This window comes from Sorex araneus, chromosome 2 (genome assembly GCF_027595985.1).
Source record: "Sorex araneus isolate mSorAra2 chromosome 2, mSorAra2.pri, whole genome shotgun sequence".
NCBI lineage: Eukaryota > Metazoa > Chordata > Mammalia > Eulipotyphla > Soricidae > Sorex > Sorex araneus.
In genome coordinates, this window is record NC_073303.1 from 68,710,231 (window position 1) to 68,732,305 (window position 22,075).

The 22,075-nt window shown below is 39.5% G+C and overlaps 1 protein-coding gene across 1 annotated transcript in view; it reads right to left on the bottom strand.

The window, feature by feature from the left end:
* Positions 1-3,868: 3,868 nt before the first annotated feature.
* Positions 3,869-22,075, bottom strand: part of ZBTB10 (zinc finger and BTB domain containing 10) — a 39,302-nt gene continuing 21,095 nt past the window's right edge. The window contains exons 3-6 of the mRNA XM_055129114.1: positions 17,568-17,666; positions 13,065-13,241; positions 12,318-12,490; positions 3,869-12,069 (exon numbers count right to left, since the gene is read on the bottom strand). Coding sequence (XP_054985089.1) covers positions 11,764-12,069; positions 12,318-12,490; positions 13,065-13,241; positions 17,568-17,666 — 755 coding nt within the window. The 3' untranslated portion in view covers positions 3,869-11,763. The remainder of the gene's footprint in view (positions 12,070-12,317; positions 12,491-13,064; positions 13,242-17,567; positions 17,667-22,075) is intronic.

The following is a 22,075-nucleotide window of genomic DNA, read 5'->3' on the forward strand; positions in this document are numbered from 1 at the left end:
ACAAAACCAGCCCACTGCTTAAGGAGAGAAATGATTTGTGCCTGAGACCTTAGTCTTTTAAGAATATAAAAAGGAATTTAGAACATAACCTAAAACACAAATGGAGTTATAAAATCTTCTTTTCCTTGCAATACTCTATGTGAAATTAGACTTATAAAACTTATATTTAAAAAATCAATTATAGAGGCTGGAGCGATAGCACAGAGGGTAGGGCGTTTGCCTTGCACGCAGCTGACCTGGGATCGATTCCCCAGCATCCCATATGGTCCCCCAGCACCGCCAGGAGTGATTCCTGAGTGCATGAGCCAGGAGTAACCCCTGTGCATAGCTGGGTGTGACCCAAAAAGCAAAAAAAAAAAAAAAAAAAAAATCGATTATGAAAATATTGGAAGCTCTAGGATTAACATTCAAATTTTTATTCTCTTTTATCTCCTCATCAAGGTGCCACTAACTACAATAATGCTAGCAGTAGTATTTGGGGCAGACACCACGCTCACCACATCCACCACTAGAGTGCCGAGGTCCCTCCACCAATGTCGCTACACCCCTGCATTGACATTTTCCCATCAACCTGCTAAATTAAGAGTAACATAAGATTGACTAGTTTCTTCAAGATACATGATGTATCCAGTGCCAGAAAATACCTGGCTATAAAAAAGAATCTCTGTAGGAAGCCAAGTCTTGATTCCCCACCCTAGCAGGGCAGCACCCAGCAGCACCGGGTGTGGTCCCAGAAGAAAACAAATATGCGCACATCACACATTTCTGGATGATTTTCCTTACAATCTATTTTTGGGCACTGATTTTCCATCTCAAAATTTGGATGCCTTAAAATATTAAGTTGGAAAAGAGTAACAATGTTTCTTTTAGAGTACAGTTGCCTAGAAATGGGAAAAATTAAGCGCCTAAGCACAGCTCAGATGTAATATGCCCCAAACCCCATTTGCAGTACTCAGTTAAATTCAAGAGCTGGAATAAAGATCATGGCATAAAAAAGTGATAAAGAGGCAGGATTTAACTTAACTTAGAGAATACAAATATCTCAAGCTATCATGACTTGTTCTACAAGGTAAAAGTTTTTTTTTTTTAAGGTAAAAGTTTAAGAGATGAGCATTTATGATAATTTCAAGCAGAAGCTGGGTAAACTTGTGGAGTAATTGTCTCTGCTCCTTATAGTTAACAGGTATGTGTGTGTGTGTGTGTGTGTATACACACACACACATATATATGTTGATACGATCTAATGAAGCCAGATAGTACATCAATATTAAATATCTTTAAAAAATTCAATGTTAACTTTTTTCTATGGATGACTTTGCATTTAAAGACCTTGAAATTCTAAAAAAAAAAAAAAGACCTTGCAATTCATTCTAGAGAAAGTAAAGAACTGTAACCCAAATAAGGATTGACAGAAAATCTTTTGTGAATTAAAAAATGCATGGTGTCATTTAAACAAATATTTGCAAGCTCTGAAGAGAGGTCAGAGATGAAAGACACCAAGATTTGAGTCACTGCAATTGCTGGGAAAGTAGAACAAAGGGAAGGGACCTACTGGTGAAGGAAATGCCCAGGGACGAACTAAGGGCTTACAAACACAGGAAACAGGCATGCTATCTGGTGGACTTTATGAAGGCAGTTTCATTTCAACATTGACCTTGCAATTTAGGCTGCAGCTGGCCAAGGAGTGAAAGGGACGCCTCGATGACAACCCTTGCAGGACATTCCTTCGGCAGCACTGCAGATATGCTCCTGACTCTTAGATTATCACTGAAATTGTTTCCTATAGAAATTTTGACTGAAGAATTTAGCTCCTAGTTCATTTTGTCATCTATAAGAGCCTATGCCAGAGACTTAGCAACACAGGATTAATCCTCAACAGGTCTGTATTACAGGGGGAATAAATCTGAAACATGACAGTCTTCAGTCTTGGTAATCTATTTCTTTGGGAGCCTGAAGGAACATGCTTTTCAAGCCATGTTTCCGACTCAATCTCTATGGCAACAAGCCTGACACCTCTGACAGCAGATACTGAGACGCCCACAAAATTTACAATGTAAAGGCTACAGAAACGTCAGTGTCACTTAGGGATGTATGCTTCCCGTGTACATGAGGACCTACGCTCAATTCTGAGCACTGCTGAAAAGACAATGTCAGATGACTCAATTAAAGTCAGATCGATGTAAAAAACATTTAGAAGGTTAAAAGAGAGAGCTCGAAGGCTACCTCTATGTGAGTGCACACTTGGCATGGAAAAGCCCAGGTTCTTAGCTCCAGCACAGCTGGCCTAAGTAGCTCTGGGAGAGCTGGGATTAACCCCTGATCATCACTGGGGACAGTACCCTAAGGAAAAAAAAAATAATGAAGTAGTAATCCGAGCGTCTAGATATAAAAGCTGTATTTTTATCAGTGAGTCTCCAGCAAGAAACACTAAAATGAATGGATTCATTTTTGGAGCAATCTGGGCATGGGATTGGCAAACAAATCTTGTACCCCTATTAAGCTCTGTTTGGGGGCTGGAGAGACAGCCCAGCTGGGAAGGTGCTTGCCTTGCAAATGACGGCCCTGGCTTTGCTCTCCACCTTCCTTTAGGGTCACCCAAACAGGGCCAGGAGTAATTCCTGAGCAGGCGTGCACTCAAGCAAAACAAGTCTTTCTGTCTTATGTCAAGAAATATTCATTTCTTGCTTAAAATGATGCCAGCTAAATGTTAAACCTTATTTACTATAGATTTGTAAATCTTGGGGCAACAACTCATTTCTACATATCCTCCTCAATGTTACACTGTCGCGTTCATCAATTTGCTTGAGCTGGCACTAGTAACGTCACCATTGTGAGACTTGTTGTTACTGTTTTTGGCATCTCGAATATGCTTCAGGGAGCTTGCCAGGCTCTGCCATGCAGGCAGGATACTCTCAGTAGCTTGCTGGGCTCTCTGAGAGGGACAGAGGAATCAGAACCTGGGTTGGCCACGTGCAAGGCGAACGCCCTAACCGCTGAGCTATTGCTCCAGTCCCTCCTCAATGTATACACTGGAAAGGACAAAATGGAATGGGGAGAATGAGCACCCACTGCTAAGTATCAGAAAGCTGCAGGCCACTAAGTTTGTAAACAAAATCCTATCAGAATGTAGCCTATTTTTGAAACAACATTACATAACATTACATCAGGTAACACTACCACCTATGGCATATGGGTGCTTTTGTGGCACAGCATCAAAATCTCCTAACATATGGTGCTGAGTACAAAATACCTACTTTCTGGCTCCATACAGAATGTTTGCTGACTGCTACTACTACAGAATCCTGACTGTAAGCAAAGTGCAAATATATACACATGTGATGACCGAAAACCTGAACGGGCTTAAAATCTGATAGGGATTAGCATCAGGTGTAAATATGCTATGCTATAAACATCCAAATGGATTTCACCATTTTCCATAATCCAACTCTCCCGCTTTCACAAGAGTAACTGGTCCACACGGTCCGATGAAGTCAAGTGCACCACTCAAAAATGGACCCCAAGTACTCCCACAGCACCGAGGGTGTCTGCTCCTACACTAGACCTTGCAGAGCTGTCTTCAAAGGGGTACCAGACTGCAGCCACCGTGCCCAAGTCGGGGCACTAATTCATTACCTCCTAGATTAACTAGTGCAGTGTGTAGTAACTGCATTCCTTATTTGTAACCTTGGCATGTGTACTATCTTCTAGGAAACGTGTAAATGGAAATAAATCCAAGACAACTTAAAAAGGCACCTTGGACGAGTGGGCAGTGGGGAAAGAGCACGTATTTTGCATGCAGGAGGCTTGAGTTTGAGCCCCAGGACTCCGTGGTCACCCACCCACCCTCACGCCCAACATCACTGGGGAAACAACCTGAACACCAATTTGGGAATAGCCTCTAAGCACCACTGGATGACCCCCAACTTTTGAGGGCAAACCACAGAAGTTTGCAATTTAATTCTTTGCAAGGCGTTCTTTTTCCCTTCCCAGCCCCAATAATGTGAAGTGCCTGCACCTCTCCTGAACTGTAGGGGCCAGGGGGAAGCTCCATGTAGCCTCACAGCTGCCAAGTAGCGGCAACATGTTAGCGAGTTGCTGGTTCCCTGAGTACCTGGGTAGGTCGGAACAAAGTCATAGTGTCTAATTCCACAGATTTATCTAATAGAACAGAAAACCTGAAGCTACTAGAGAAAAACATTCCTAGCCCAGAAAACTACAAATGATGAATGCAAACATGGTTTCCAGTTTTACAAACATACGAAGGTCCAGACAACCAATTTTTTTTTAAACTGGAAGACTTCAGTATGGAAGTATTTCACTTTTCATGATGTTAAAGAGGGGCACTGCACAGTGCTGTGTATATTTTATTCTGCATCACTCCACCCCCACGCCGTGTTTGGGTCACACCAGGGCTTACTCCTGACTCTGATGCCTAATTAGGATTCTAATAAACTTTTGAGTTGAATCTTAGAAACAAAGGCAAATTTAGACCATCAAAAAAAAATGTACATATATTCAACTATGTGTGTAGCCTTAAGTAACATTTAAAATTCTTATTATAAATGAGACACATAAGCTCCATGAATGACTTTTGGAGGCCGATCCAATTCACAAAACTGCCATTATCTGCAATGAATTCTTTAATGAGGTGACAATTACTTGAAAATCCAGCACAGAAAATATACTTAGCAGAAGTCACCATTTCTATATAATGGCACTACTCTAGTTTCAGAAGTCAAATGCTAGCAAAATCTCAAGAACCTCAAGATGTACTAAAGTTCCATTTCTCTTTCACAGGAACCTGTATTTCTCTCTTGTAAAACACAGGTTCTAGGAATGCCAAAAATTCATTATACCTCTTCACTAAAACAGAAAGATAGGGTGACTAAAACATCAAGTCAGTGTTGCACTATATATTGCCTCATGAATATTAGGCTACCATAATTTCCTTAAATTTTCTTTTTTGAATGTTAGACATTTAAATGTTAGTGGTAATTATTTGGGGGAGGGAACATGTTGGGTCATCCCCAGAGATACATGGTGGACCATGTGGTTTAAAGGTCGAACGAGGGCTGGCTACAGAGAAGGCAAGCACTTTTTCTTTTGAGTGACACCTGGTGATGCTCAGGGGTAACTCTTGGCTCTGCACTCAGGAATTACTCCTGGCGGTACTTGGGAACCATATGGGATGCTGGAAATCAAACCCAGGTCGGCTGCATGCAAGGCAAACGCCCTACCCGCTGTGCTCCAGCCCTGAGATGGTTAAGCACTTTAACCCATTATGACTCTGGCCCATTGGCAGTCATTTCCTTTGAGTTGTGTGCCAGGAATTACATTTGAATATACTATTGTCCCTAAAATTCAAATTCTCTGGGAATCAATTCTTTTAGATACTCTAAAATTTTTGTTATTACCTTGAAACTATTATACATACTGTTCTCTTACCAACTAGTATGAAATATGCTAAGTAGATTGTCTTTTGCGTACCTTAAAGATTAAAAACATCTTTAATTATATATATATGCTAACTGCCAATCGTTGGTTGTTTTTTTTTTTCCGGGGGGGGGGGGACAAAATTATCTGTCTGACAGTGAAAAGGTGCTATTACTAGGATATACAACTAAGCAGCCTAGGCAGACGTTGTGGTACCAAGACCACACTTCGGTATGCATGGTGCAAAGCATGAACTCTGGCCCTCTGTAACATCTCCCTGACCCTGCTTATTCACTGAAATAAATTAAAAAACAAAAACAAAACCAAAAACAAAACAAAAAAACACAAACCATAGACCTGTTTCCTGTATCTTATTTCTTTTTGTTCTAAATTTGGAAAGAGTTGATAGAGACTAAAATTTGAAACGCCTTTATCTTATTTGATCAATAAGCGAATACCCTATATAAACTTCCACATGCCTATGATTTGTAAATAAAGGGGAAAAATTCAACAAGCAATTTTCGTAACATGAAAACATCTCTAAATTTCAACTGTTCTTGATGTCAAAATATTCCGCGAGGAGCAATTTCTGTGTACATAATTTTTTTTTTGGCTTTTTTTTTTGGGGTCACACCTGGCGATGCACAGGGGTTACTCCTCTGCACTCAGGAATTACTCCTGGCGGTGCTCAGGGGACCATATGGGATGCTGGGAATAGAACCTGGGTTGGCTGCGTGCAAGGCAAATGCCCTACCCGCTGTGCTATCGCTCCAGCCCCTGTGTACATAATTTTTAATCAACATTATTAGGCCAAAAAGAAAGTCAACAGGAATATTTTCTAAAATATAACATGTGGCCAATTAATACTGCTTTAAGTCAAAATGCTTGTCGGGGGTCAGGGGTGTCAATGGTCAATGTTCCTGGCAGAACACCAGACTTTCAAGTCTAAGCTTGCTATGCCCAGTCAGAATAGTTAATACTGATAAGCAAAAATTAAAATAAATTAAAATTTAAAATAAATAAAAACAAGTCTAGTCAGGTAATTTCTTCTATCTAGAGTATCCCCAGTGGTTGCAAGACTCTTGTCTGAACCAATACCATTTCATCTGGATAGTTATTAAAAACTTTCTTTTAGTACTGAGGCAAAAAATCTTCATCTCTTGGAACTTTAAGAAATCATACACTTCTTCAATTACAATTTGCTACAAGTTTAAACACCCTAAGCATTACCTCGTATGTGAGCAACATCCTAAGTTTCCCAACTCCAAACTATATCAAGTCCCTTAGTTTGACTGATTAAAAAAAAAATCACAAAATCATCCTTTCTTTATAATTATGAAATTTTAGAGACTTGGAAAATTCACATTATGCATTCACTTGAGTCACTAGTTAATTTATAGGCAATAACTGGAATAGAAAACAATTTTAACTTTAACCTCAAGATTAACAAATCCTGATAGCCTCATTATCAAATATATTTACCATGAAATGGGGAGAAGGGGAAATTTTGAAATATTTTATAAACTCTGTAAAAGAATCCTGAAAGCATTAAAGTTAATAAAGCAATTACGTATTATTAAAGCAGTTCTCTAAGGAGGTAGTAGTGAGGCTTTTACTTCACATAAAAAGACAAACCAAAAACCATTGTTTCATAATTCAAAATTGCAAATCTTAAATACAAAGATATACTTAATCCAAAGTTTACAAAGATACCCATTGCCCCAACTGGTCTAAATTAAATTAGCATGTTTTACATTTTAAAGAACTCTGAAATCACTGAACAAAATTCACAAAGCCAGAGGCAGTTTAGTGCTCACAAGTTTATATTTTTAGATTTGATAAAGATTCTTGTGTATTTGCTAAATACACAAACAATTTTGGAAGTTACATACATGTCTTAGGACACTTATACTAGGCAGGTAAAATTACATTAAAAAAATTGGTCTTCGTAAAAGATCTTTCCAAAGAGCTTTTACAAACAGCAGGCAGAAGAAAATGTTCTTTTATGTTTACAGTGTTTAAAATGCTGATTCTCCCATTTCATAATAGCCGTGACCATCCCACCCTCTTGTCCTCAACCCAAAATTATGTTCCAATAGCCAGTGTACTGAAAATTTAAGTACCCAATGTCACAAAATTCAGGACTAGAAAACATCTTTTAAAGTGTGCTTATCCCTAACACATTTCCAACTATCTAGAACTCTTGAACTTCACTTGAAAAGCAGGGATACAGCAGGGGGAAGAAGTTCCATTTTAAATACTAAAGTGACTAAGAAAAAAAACCTGTTGTTAGTTTTAAGCACATGTATTAGGTACCATAGTTAAGTTTTAAGGATCTGGGTGACTGAACGGCACAAAAAACAGGTTCACATCTAGTTTCATTAAAAACCATCCTTTAAAAAATGAAAATGCCACAGCCAATAAATAGCATGTGCTACACTAAGGTTGAATATCTTATTATAGTCAAATGACAAAACAGCTGCTGTATTAGAAGGCAGGAGTAGTGAGGATATTATTTGAGGGAGGAAGAGACTCTCAATTTCCTAACATAGCAGTTTTAGGGAGAAAAGTCTCCATAGATAGACTCCTTTAAAAAGCAAAAAAATACAAAGGTTGTTTCATGAGGCAGCAATAAGGCCCGTTGTATAAAACGTGGGCTTCAGAATCAGGTCTAGTCAAAACCCAGTTCACTGTATCACATTAGTCAAGTAAAATTAGGAGAATTCCTTGGAGCCTTTCCTCATTATGAGGCGGAGACAATAGCACCTAAACCTTATTAAGAGATCAGATAAAATAAAGCTCAGTGGCACACGTAGCCATCCCTCCCACCCCACCGAAAGAAGTTTTGGGTATCATACACAAAAATAAATCTAAACTCTGGATGCTATGCTGACAAAATCCTAAAAATATAAATAAGCCTTTTAAAAATCTAATCTTCCAATCACACTTTCTCCCATATACCATTCCAGTTACCTTCAGGTTTTTTACACTGTGTTAATGTAATGTATAAACCCTGGCCTTTCATTTTCTATTCTCTTCTTTGCCCCTCTTTCTCATTCCTTTCTTTCCTCCTGGTCCAATCTAACATTAAATAAGATGTATTAAACCCTAGCATGTACCAGGTACTGTTCTAAGCACTTTACAGATATTAACTCATCCCCGCCTCACTCTATTCCATCAGGATGGTAGCTCTACCTAAACCAGTATTTCCCCCAAGCTCCGAAATTACTTATTGTTCAGATTCCCTTCCACTATTTCTCCCCCCCCTTACATCTCTTTAGCTCTGATTTGCTAGGGTTTTTAAATTTAGCAAAACCTTTAGTGAATATGAAGAACGCGGCCCCAAATCCAAGTGGGACCACTACAGAAGTAACTGTGTCTGAGAACCTTAAGAATACATTTTCTGGATTTAAGAGCCAGCACTGCTGGACAGTGAACAGGAAAGAAACACTTTTTACTATTCCCCTTCTTTAAAATGAAAAGCTCTAAAAATTCTCTGATTTAAAATATAAGTTAAGAGAGAAAACTTCAGCAAATGTTTAACACATAGTTCTGCCAGGGCTTCACAGACAAAATTATGACCATAGTCACCTCTGGGACCAACCAACCATTTTTAGCATCTACCAACTTCCTGAAATTGTACTTTAAGTCAGAAAAAGAATATACTTAAAAAAATAGAAACATCCAGTAGTATACCTTAGTACTAAAACTTTTTAAAAAAAAGATCTAAAGGGAAAAGGCAGTCCCTTGAGATCATGAAACAAAATAAGTTAGGCAGTCAGCAAGTAGAAAATCTGTCCATTCTGTTTCTGGTAAAATGTTTACTTTAAAGAAGAAAATTTTATATAGGCTGAGGCTAATATATTTCAAGAGTATAAACATTTTTTCCTTTGGATTACCTTTTCTAAAAGCAAACAAAGTATCGTATTTCAGTTGACTAAAAATATAGCCAAATCTGTCACAACACAACATAAAAAGGTAACGGACAATAGAATATTTTAAATTAACATTAACAAGTCATCTACATCGAACCTTGTTTCCAACTAAAACCAAACAAAAGCACAACAATCCCGTAGTGTACCAAGTGTGTATTTCAATTTACTGTATGCAATCTAACAAAAATTTGGTCATAATTTACCAGATATACATAAATGATTTAAGCAATAAAGGAAATATCAGCTTAAGAATTAAGTTCTTATCTTGAGGAAAAGCAAAAGTACATAAGAACGTAAAGTCAAGTCCAGTTTCTATGCAATAAGTGAACTGTAGTCTAATAAAGCAGATTTAGGTGATTTTCAGATATATATCTTCTCTCTTTAATATATATTTATATATAGACAGATCTACCAATTGTAAACTATGGTTTATTTTAAAGGAGGGGGATAAATGGGATGAAAGAAATCTTTTATACTATACTTACATATTCACAAAGCAGAACTTTTTACGTTTAAAATACTTTCATTCATAGTATCTTTGTCCAACTAATTTCTACTTTGGACCCCACCAGAATTACATTTTATTCATTTGTCTAGAACATTCAGAATAAGATGTACTCTTCAGTCTTAAACAAAACCAACCCAAAACTTCATGTCTGTCTTACAGTTATGGAGAAACTACAATAAAGTTTAGATGACAAAAGAAGGGTCTAAAAATGTAACTGTCATTTTTATCCTTAATTTATCCAAGCAGAAACGTCTACTGTTTAACCAGTACTCTACTGAGAAAGCTCATCTCTTAAAAAACCTTTCAAGTCTGATCCTATGGAGCACCAAGAGGATTGTGTCCATCGAAGTACTTTGCAATTTCCCCTTTGCATGACTAGCAGAATTTAGTTATTTGATTTCAAATAGGAAGTTATACTCAAATTTATTTAAAAGAAAGCTGAAAATGTTCCTCAATTGTATATAATACAATGTGTTATAATACACAAATGCTGTGCATGTTATTTTGAAATGTTGTTCAACAATCAGTTAACTCATGTCATCAGGTTACATAAACCTGACAATTTTAACTTAATAAATCACCCCTTTTAAGCCCTGAAGAATTTAGTTACAATAATAAATGGTAAAGCTTCTCAGTATTTTAAAGATTTCTGCATATTGTTGAATGATGGGGCCTACCAGGATAACTGCCTATCAAGGTGCAGCGACTTTAAGAAATTAAAAAATAACTGATCATAATTTCAAAACACTCAATATCCCATTAAGTATGAAACAAAAGAGAATGTACTTTTTGTGTTGATTTTAATGATAAAAAAAAAAAGGGCACAGGAGTAAAAACCTGTTATTTCACTTATATTGCATAACAAGCTAATCAAACTGGACATGGAGGATAAATTATAAAACAAATATCTTGACTATTGTTTCTATGACTTTTTCTCAATTAGATTTCTGCTTTTTCAAATAGGACTGAGGTATAGTACACTGGCAAAAATAAAGAGGCAAACAAGAATAGTGCCAAAGTAACAGATACCCAAAACTGAATACCATGTCAGAAAAGGTCATACTGTAACCATTTATCAGATTAGAGCAGCAGGAGAAAGTTACTTCTAAATCATAATCATTTTAGTGGTATTTGTCAACTTCCATGGTAACTTTGCAACATCATTCTTCATTTGTGTAGTAGTAAAATTCATGTCAACAAGGAAAGGGGGAATGGAGGAAAGTCAGTTCATTCCAATAAATTACCTCTCCAGTTCTTATTAACATGCCCGTCAGCACAAAAATGAGAAATACTACCTAAGACTAGAAGAGACTTGGTTTAAGTTACGTAGCAAATTAAAATTGAAAAAAAAAAAAAACCAGAAAAGTAGAACCAATGGGGTTGAAAAAGCCCCTCACTGAAAATCTGTATTAAAAAAAAATAAAATTAATAAAAATAAAAATAGAAACAAAACTCTACTAGTACAAACTAGCCTGAGTGGTTTGATGGACAGAGTGATTGGGTCACTGTACTCCATAAGTGAATTTTTCTTCATTCATGTTAAAAGTGGCACATGAATTTAAGTTCTTTAAGAATGGGTACTGTTTTATAAGACCCAAACAGTTACTGTATAACCTATAAATAAAAAATACTTTACTTTGATAACTGACTGAAGATGTGGGGACTCCATGTAATCCAACCACAAGGTTGTTTGCTGTACAGTCCTGTGCAAATATAAAAAAAAATTTTTTTTTTTTTTGCTATAAGGCTTTGACCCTACAGTTTTCACAGCAACATTACTACCATCCAGCATGTACCATATTTTGCAAGCCTTCAAGTTCAACAATTCAAATTGTTGATTCATATTAAGTCCAAATGCAGCATCCTTGAGGAGTATAGGAGGTCAAATTAATCATCTAGAGACATACAGACATCTCCTGATTCATCCCATCGAGATGGATCATTCTGATCTTCTCCATCATCAACCAGCTCTTCATCAGCTTCTCCGACTTCATTCTCCTCATATTCTTCATCCCGAGGGAAATCTGTATCCTGTCCCTGATCTACACCTTCTTGCCCGCCTGGCTGTGATTTATCTGCACAGTCTACACAAACACCATAGCGTCGAGATCCATGTCTTATTCCAACACTGGCTGCTAACATGAAGATCTTCTTACACACCATACATTTGTACTTTTTATCCTTTTTATGCACCTGGTTGAAGGGGAAAAATCGAATATAAGGATACTAGAAAAAATATAATGTACATGAATCACTCAAATCAAATCACTTAACACTGAAACTTAAAAACAAACCGTATTGGTTGTCTGTTCAGTTACATTTCTATTTAAAGTAATTTATGTATCAACCTTCTTGACATTTTTATGCAGCATTAAAAAAATACCTTAGCCTTCAACGATCAAAATAGTTTCTCAAAACAGTTTGAATTTAATGTTACTTACCAAGGAATGTCTTTTTACATGTTCTCTTCGAGTAAACAGCTTTCCACAAATATCACAGCTAAATGATCTAACTCCCGTATGAATGAGCAAATGCCTTTTTAGTGTTCGTCTGTATTTGGCTACATAGCTACAATGAGGGCATTTCAACTTGTTCATGATTAGAGATGAGTCACCTTTGAAAAAAACACACAAATACAATTTTACATTAAGCAAAATTATCTATATCAAAAGTTTTTTTACACTTAAAAAAAAAAAAGACAAATCAAAAACCTACAGAATACCCTAATTGTTCCAACCCCTTAACAATTCTGTAATGCATGGCCGGAGAGACAGTAGTGGGTAGAGTGCGTGCCTTGCAAATAGAGATGGGTTAGATTCCCAGTATAACATAAGGTTGGCCGGGCAACTCCGGAAGGGATTTCCGTGTGAGACAGAGCACAGCTGGTTGTACCCCCGCTACCCCAACAAACAACAGTTCTGTAGGGCCCAGAAACTGATATAAGCAAAGAACTCATCCTGCATGCACATGCACACATTCCGGAGTGTGAACTAGGCACAAAGTATCACCGGCTGAGGCCCTGGTGGCCCTTGAACAGTGCTGGGGAGCCACCCAACTCAGCAAGCAGGGATGCAGATTTATGGTGGGAGCCACATTTTACAAATCCTGAACCTGAATTCAGGCAAAACAGACACAGACACACACACACACACATAAATTTTGTAAATGTTTAGTTAAGTAAAACTTGCCATTTTCCCAAGTTTCCTGTTTTGGCCAAGAGTCAGGCAATAATCCATACTTGAAATCGTTTGAAGCACCTGTCATCAATCCAAACTTGAAATCATTTGAAGTACCTGCTAGTAATCCAAATTTAAAATCGCTTGAAGGGCCAGGCATAAGGCTAAACTTGAAATCATGTGAAGTACCTAATACAATTGAAAAATGACTCTGAATTAATAGTGGTAATAAAAATCTATTACAATTCACTCATAAGGCAAAAACAGCAAAATAAATCTAAGTGCATTACATTTACTTGTGCATGGGCCAAATAAAACCACCTTTTTCTATTTCTTGAATTTCAAGCATAATCATGATAGAATTCTTTCAAAAAGGTTGCTATTACTAAGTACTCTATTACTTGACTCTATAATCCTTAAAGCCCAGCTGTGGAAAAACATAGCTTTTCTGTTTTGAGGAAAATCACATAAGACTAATTGGCACACAAGACAGCATACAAGAATGGATTAAACAATAAAGAATATAAGTATATAAGTATATGGGGCTGGAGCGATAGCACAGTGGATAGGGCATTTGCTTTGCATATGGCCACCGGGGTTCGATTCCATATGGTCCTCAAGCACCGCCAGGGGTAATTCCTGAGTGCATAAGCCAGGAATAACCTCTGTGCATCGTCGGGTATGACGCAAAAAGCAAGAATTGGAATTAAGCGATTCTTGATCAAGATATTCTCGGTCCCCTCCACCTCCTTGAAGATAAGCAACCAGCTGTGCTCAAAAGTCATTCCTGGTGGGCCCTGGGGAACCGAGTTAGGTGATGGAGATTGAACCCAAGTTGGCCACGTGCCAAGGCAAGTGCCTTATCTGCTGTACTAATCGCTCTAGTCCTTGTCTAAATATCCTAAGAGTTATTTCCTTTAGATTTTATTTTATTAACTATGTAATCTCTTACATCCAGAAACCCTTTGGTAACACAAACATATATATCCAGAATTCTCCATAGCGGGCTGGAGGATAGCACAGCAGGTAGGGCATTTGCTTTGTAAGTGGCCGACCAGGGTGCAATCCCCAGCATCCCATATGGTCCAACAAGCACCGCCAGGAGTAATTCCTGAGTGCAGAGCCAGGAGTATCCTTGAGCATCACTGGGTGTGATTCCCCTCTCCCCCCTTCGCGAAAAAAAAAAAAAAAAATCTGAATTCTCCATAGCTATTGTAACCCTGATTCAACTGGTCACCAGCGTGTTGTTGCACGGCTCTCAATGTCACTTTCTTGGAGTTTGCTCATGTGTTTTGGGGGTGTGTCAAGAGCCCCCAAGGGTGAGCATATGGTACTGCTCAGCCCAAGCTATGCCCGGTGGCCACTGTCATGGAAAGCAGTATGTGCAGGGTGTCCAGGGACACATCTGGAGGGCCACAGATGCCAGGCAGTGAGCTTTGTCACAGCCTGTCCATGTCAGCCTGTACTCCAGCTTGTTGAGCTAGTTCCCAGGTCCCAGTTTTGTAAAACTCAGTCTGATCCTAGCAGCACTGGCCTGAAAAGTGTCACAGCATGGCAAGTAATATGAATCTTTCAACAACGCGGCCCTCCCTATCTAGCACACGCTTCCAATACGCCACTGAGCCCTCCCTCCCATCAGACTCCACCGTCAGACTGCTCTCCCTTGAAAGCCTTGGCCCTCATTCTGCTCTCTGCAGACTTTCCCCCTCAGGCTGTGTGCTCAGCTCACATCTACAGCAATTTTTAATTTTTGCTCCCAAAGACAGATTATATTTTAAAAGTCTTGCCAAACAATTTTTTTAAAGATATTTTTCAGATATACTACCTCTAAATATTAAAACAACTTAAAACTCCATCTTTGGCGGGGAGGGGAGCGGAAGCAAACAATTTCATCTTTGGTTAAAGTGTCAACATCCAGCAATACTATTTAAAAAATTGCATTGGGCCAGAAATATCGCTTGCTGAGGTGAAACACAGGGCCAAGGGCTGGTGCCTAGCACTGCACAGCAGCCACTGGGCTCCAGAAGCTCCCTGGGGACTGAACGAGGAGCAGCCCCTACACCCTGTCAGAAATGCACTGCACTGCTCATACAGAACGGTTTGTGTTTGAAATATCTAGACCTTTCAAATATAAGGAAAGTCCTCAAAATTTATTTCCATTTTTTTTTGCTTTTTGGGTCACACCCAGCGATGCACAGGGGTTACTCCTGGCTCTGCACTCAGGAATTACCCCTGGCGGTGCTCAGGGAACCATATGGGATGCTGGGAATCGAACCCGGGTTAGCTGTGTGCAAGGCAGACGCCCTACCCGCTGTGCTATCGCTCGAGCCCCTTTTTCCATTTCTTTTAAAGACAGTTTTAAATTCATAGTTCTTGTCCAAATGTGTGTAAAACAAAGTTCACTTCAAAGGAGCAGACACTATGTTACTTCCCTTTGTATCCCAGCGAAACAAGCCTTTGATTATTTGTTGAATACATTTATCTGACAACTATTAACAGGGGAACATTTTCCTATGGTACCAGGACTTCACAGATATAACACATGTGCGTATCACTAATTCACATTTTTGACAGGCATGTTTTTCAGACTCTCTAAAATGCTCTGGGAAACTACCACCAGAAATTCCATTAGATTCTGGTACTCCATGTTTTTCTACATAACCTCCCAGCAATTCTTCCAGAATTCCAGCTCAGTCTAGTCTAGTCCATGTGTACTGTATTCAAAAGGCAAAAAGCCATATAAGCAACACTGCCCCTACGTGACTCCAAGCAACTTAAACAATTTAACTCGGCTCTCAAAGCTATGCAACTTTGAGAGAGAAGCTGGGCTTCCTCGCTGTCAAGGGTGCTGGCTGGGGCTTTGTGTCACAGAATTTCAAATTTGAATCCAAGATCACCCAAAGTCCTCTGTGAGTCTTTAACAAACATTAACTTTGCAGGGGCCAGAGTGATAGTAGAGCAGGTAGGGTGCTTGCCTTGCATGTGGCCAACCGGAGTCCAATCCCCGGCACCCCACATAATCCCAGGAACCCACCGGAAGCGATCCCTGAGTGCAGAGCCAGGAGTAAGCACCGAGACTACCAGGATGGGGCCCACCTCCCCACCAAAAGCTAGTTTTGCCAAATGTGCTTTCTATTTCATAAAGAAACACTTTATTTACTTCAACCTTAAATACGGCATATGTTTTCTGGAACTTTGCAAGTGTTTATCTCTCAAAATATTAAAAATTGTTATGTAGCCCAATTTCCCAAAATTACTTAGCATACAAATTAGCCAGAGCCTTCCTGGAAATTTGCCTTGTTTAAGAGAAGACAGAACGTTCCCCTCAGTCACACCAAGGCTACTCCCCCACCCTTACATAGTGCTGATCCCAGTCCGGTGCCACACCCCCTCCTCGCCCCTTCCTACCTAGTTATCACCGAATTCTGGAAATACTGATTTAAATTTTTTTTTTTCCCTTGAGTCAAACCTGGTGATGCACGGGGGTACTCCTGGCCTTGCACTTAGGAATCACTCCTGGTGGTGCTCAAGGGACCATATGGGATGCTGGGAATTGAACCCGGGTCGGCGGCGTGCAAGGCAAACGCCCTACCCGCTGTGCTATCGCTCCAGCCCCCTGGAAATGATGATTTAACCCATGCCACAAATTCAAATTACCAACTGTTCTCAAAACACTCCTTCATTAATTTTCTTGAAGCCATGACTTAACCGAGATTGCTACGCTGCACTTAGTTTGGCTCCTCAAATCCACTGCTTCCTTCTGTAAGCCTCTAACATTTTAGAGCCTGGCCTGGTCGGTTTCTATGAGAAAACTCCAACAGATGTTCCACTCCGAGGCAGCTCATGCATCATGTCAAGAGGCACACTGCTCCAGTTCCCTCCATCACAGGCACAATACTTAATCACTATGTTATGGCAATGTTCAGCAGAATCAAATTTATTGTAAAAATGTCTTCATTTAAAACCAACGCTTTCTGGAGCAAGCATGTAGCTCTGTGACAGAGCACATGCTTTGAATGTTATCAGCCTCTGGGTTCAATCACAGTAATCCAAAAAACAAAAACAAACCCCATTTCTATAGGCATAGTCATGCTATTATTTTACATCAAAGCTAAATAATATGTTAGTCAACCATTCTGATAATTACTTCCGCATTCCATCTATAGTAGGCAGGAAACCACATTATTTACTTGATACTTGGGAGGGGGCGGGAACAACAACAACAAAAACCCCTCTAAATGGGTCCCTTAAAACAAACAAGAAACCCATTTCATTTTTAGCAAGCTTCCACTGTCTATTAAACATAGCTACCAGGTTGAAGTATTCGCACAATCTCCGTAGGTCCTTATGCAGTGCCCAATCCTCCAATACTCGCACTATACTCATATAATGCATATAATAATATATCAATATCATTAACAGATTTATATTATTATAATATTAATATATCAACACCAACATAACACAATAATGTATGCTTTATACAAGATAATAAGTATAATAATAAGTACCTACCAGCATCACTTCCATCCTGACCAGAGCTGGCTTCAGCTAATAGATTTGTATTCACATTCCTCTCACAATCTGGTCCTGAGAGTAGAGCACCATCCAGATCTGAAAAGGAGATGTAGAATCTGTCCTTTAGTATCTTAAGTTACCTACCACACAAAATACCACTCTCGTTTCTCACGCAGAATGAACATAAAGTATCTTTGACTAGAGAGAGTATTCCAGTAGGTGCAGGTTGTGGATAGGAATGGGAACTAGAACCAGGGTCCGTTAGGTGCCCCACCTCCTCCCCCTGTCACAGGCTACCGGAACACACAGTTCAGTTTTCTTATGCAGAGCGATTCACTGGCTACACTCCTCCAAATATACGAAAGGTCTCTAAACGACAGTTCTTAAATGCCACTTTTTATGCACAACCGAAATCTTCTCTACTCTCCAGTAAGACTCATCTGTAACATCGCTGTCCTGAACTTCTCTTGCCTGCAACACTCAGGGTAAAACAAGTAAAACAAATTTAAAACCAAAGTAAGCTTCACTTATTCAAAATATTTATAGCAAGTAAATAAAGACTATTTCTAGCACAGAGCCACAACCTAAAGGCTTAGTAACAGACTGAATCCAGGGGGTGGGGATTATGATGGGTGTTGGAAAGAAATGCAGTATGGCCAATTTCAAGGGAATAAGATGGCTGTGGGAAGTTTAATTATGGACATGCTGAGCAATATACCTAAGTGAGAGAAAGCGGAGATGCCTGAGATGAATATAGTCGGTTAGAAGGTTAAGTTTGAGAGAAATGGAAGAACTCCAAGTGTTGCCAATCCCCGCTGCCTGGCCATTTAGGAAGTTATTCTGCTTCTAATATACAGTGGTGGTTCCAAAGTGTCATCCTTAGATCAGCACTATCAGTGTTGTTCAGTAACTTGCTAGAAATATAAATTCTCATATCCCTAATGAATAAGATACTTAGGAGGTGGGTCCCAGAAATCTACTAACAAGCTTTCCAGATGATTCAGATGCTTAATAAAGATTGAAAATTGTTCTATTACAAAAATAGCTAAGACTTTAAGGACCAAATATTTTTGGCTCTCTGCCTGAGATAGCAAACACAAAATTTTAACTTTTTCCACTGAGTTCTAGGTAGGACTGGAGAGAGAGCTCCAATGGGTTTCCTGCATCCAAACCCCGGATTCAAGGCCCTGCACCACTAGGAGTGATCCCTGAGCACCGCTAGTATAATGCTCAAAAAACGGGGAGGGGGGAACCTAGAAGAACACACAAGTACCCAAAATGAGATTTACTATCAAAGGTTACTGAGATTTGAAGCTTGAGCTAGAGATAAATGTTTAAGCTGTCAGTGTACCCATGGCAAATAAAGCCATAAAAGTAAATAGATGAGACCAAGAGAAAAAACAAAATTCAACAATACTGCGGTACTCCATCACTTTAAAGTAAAAAGGACACAAAGACTTTGAAGGAAAGAGTACTTTGACAGGCACTGCAACAATGCTGCCAGGAACTCAACATGAGAACTGAAATACGTGTTACACACTTTCAATTCATTGAATGTTGCCCATGCAGGAAGTCACTGATGATCACAGTGACAACACAATGGTTGGATCTGCAAGGCAAGCAGAAAGGCTAAGTTATCTGTGCTATAAATGGACGATAGCGGTAAGTCATACTCTGCCATACATCCCCATTAATCTGACTGCAAACAGAGAGAAGTTAAGAGTTATTCTAAAGGTCAAAGTAATAAATAGGATAACACTGAGGGGAAGTCACTGAAATATGGAGAAATAACTAAATACTGAAAGAGAAAAAAAATAATCAATTTTATAAAATTCTGAGGTAGTCTGGAATCCAGAACCTTGTTTGGGGTACCTAAAAGAAACAGAGGAAAGAATCTACATACAGAAATCTGGAGGCTGACACTATTTTAGTCAATTATTATCTTTTCTCTTGGTGGAACAGAAAAGCAGAGAATAATGTTGCTGCCTTGAGCCATTGTTCCCACTGTTTTCATACTTGAGGACCCCACACTGGTCCAATAGTTGAGAACTACTGACCTACTGTAAATGGCTTGGAATTCTGTCCAACGAGCAAGAGTACAGAGAGCTTAACTGGCCCGGCTTTGATCCACAGCTGTGTGTGGTCCCCAAGCACAGCTAGGAGCAACGTCAAGTACCTCACTTAGAGTTGCCCCAGGGCACCACTCAAGTATGTCCCCAAACTTAAAAATAATGATGTTACCCAATGATGATTAAGTTTCTCCGTATTTTTAAAAAGCCATTTCTCTATAGTATATATTCTGTTCAGAAGGCACTTAAAATTCAACTAAGTGGGGCAGAGTGGTAATTCACTTGGTAGAGCACTTCTTTACACACGGCCAACCTGGGGTCAATCCCGGCATCCTACTTGTCCCTACCTTGTGAGCACCACCAGGAGTGACTCCTGAGTATAGAGCCAGGGGTCATACTCAGAGCACTGCTGGGTGTGGCCCCAAAATAGACTAAGAAAGAAAATCTACAAAGTATGCTAACATAGGGTCTTCTACTTAGGTAACTTTATAGTCATTAGTCTAAGCTTATATCCAACGAGTTCTACAAAAATACTACCCCTTCGCCCATCCCACCTCTGAAGTATCGGAACTTGTGATCTAGTGGTGTGGTCCTAAGTCCTGCATCCCAAAGTACGAAATTATATATATCCATGCTACAGATAACCATTTTTGAAAGTCACTGATTACGAACTACCTGGTATTTGATAGCAAATTTCAAAATAGGTGAACTTTTCAGTTAACAATAAAATTTTGTAAGGACCAAGCTAAATTTAGGAATAACCATATCATTACTGCTATACCTTATTTGAAAGAGTTGAATAAAGTGACTCATTTTCAATATGCTGATGTGAATGGGATAGAAGCTGGGTAACAATTCAATGTGATGCAAAATTTTTTTTTTTTTTGCTTTTTGGGTCACACCCGGCAATGCACAGGGGTTACTCCTGGTTCTACACTCAGGAATTACTCCTGGCGGTGCTCAGGGAACCATATGGGATGCTGGGACTCGAACCCGGGTCGGCCGAATGCAAGGCAAATGCCCTACCCGCTGTGCAATCGCTCCAGCCCCTTGATGCAAAAATTTTGATTCACTAGAAAGCATTAACTCTGTCATCTTTTTTTCTCTAAAATTATTGTATAAAAATCAAATTAAAAAAATCAAATCAAGCTAACATGGTTTTGTGACATTATGACCTCCTCCCTATGGAAATCTTCCACTTCTATTTGAACTCAGCAAAAAGGGACTTGTAAGATCTCTTTGCAAACACCAAATGAACTTGTAGAGAACTATTAAAATACTTTTATGGTGACAGTAGGTATATTTTCATAGCACAGTGGGTAGGGCGTTTGCCTTGCATGTGTAGACCCAGGTTTGCTTTCTTTGTCCCTCTCGGAGAGCCCAGCAAGGTCTCCATTGTGAGACTTGTTGTTACTGTTTTTGGCATATCGAATACTCCATGGGTAGCCTGCCAGGCTCTGCCATGCGGGCAGGATATTCTTGCAGCTTGCCGGGCTCTCCGAGAGGGGCAGAGGAATCAAACTCAGGTTGGCTGCGTGCAAGGCAAAGGCCCTACCCACTGCTATCGCTCCAGCCCAGAATACTGTTCTGTAGTACCCAGAATAAAGGCAATGGACTCCGGGGAGGGGCTCCTGGGCACAGCTTTCTCTCGGAAAGCAGGAAAGGCTTCCTATTGGCAAATACAGCCGAGAGGCAGGCGTCAGAACATCAACAACTTGACTCGCTCAAGGTCTTGACAAAGCCCTTCAGAGAGAAGGGCTCTAAGTGAGACACCGACAATCTCAGACAGTTAACCAGAAGCTCAGCTCCTGTCCGGGACAGTGGAACATACTCCAGGGGCTGGAGTCTGCACAGCTTCTGAGGAATTGCTGTTTGGCCTAAAGTCACACCCTGCCAATTGCTGCTGCTGAGCCTTTGAATAGAAAAATTCTTACCTACTACACTTCATTATTAGGAAAGTAGTTTTAATCTGAAGTATATCCAAAACATTCACTAACATGATTCTTTCCTCACTTGGGAAGGGTGCACAGGGCTCACCACACCCAGGTATGCTCAGGGGCTGCTCTGGGAAGGAATCCTGGGGCATACACACGGGGCAAGTGCTCTACAGAGCCACACCCCCAGCTCCTACACTAACACCTTTACCTTAAAAGAAACCTCATCTTAAGGAATTGATTTTTTATATTAGCATTTCAAGTGGAACCCTGATCATGAATTTAAAAATTCTGAGTAAGGAGCAATGTTTTGAAAGAGCTCATTCTTTACAAAGATAGCTCACTCAACTTTTGCATGCTGGAGGACTGGGTTCAAGCCCAGCACTGCCTGGTCCCTGAAGCACTGCCAGGTGTGGTCCCCAAACCAAAACAAACAGAAAAGATCATCCTCTACCAAAACATTGTGTAATAACTTGATTTTCTTCACATGGAAAATAGTGGC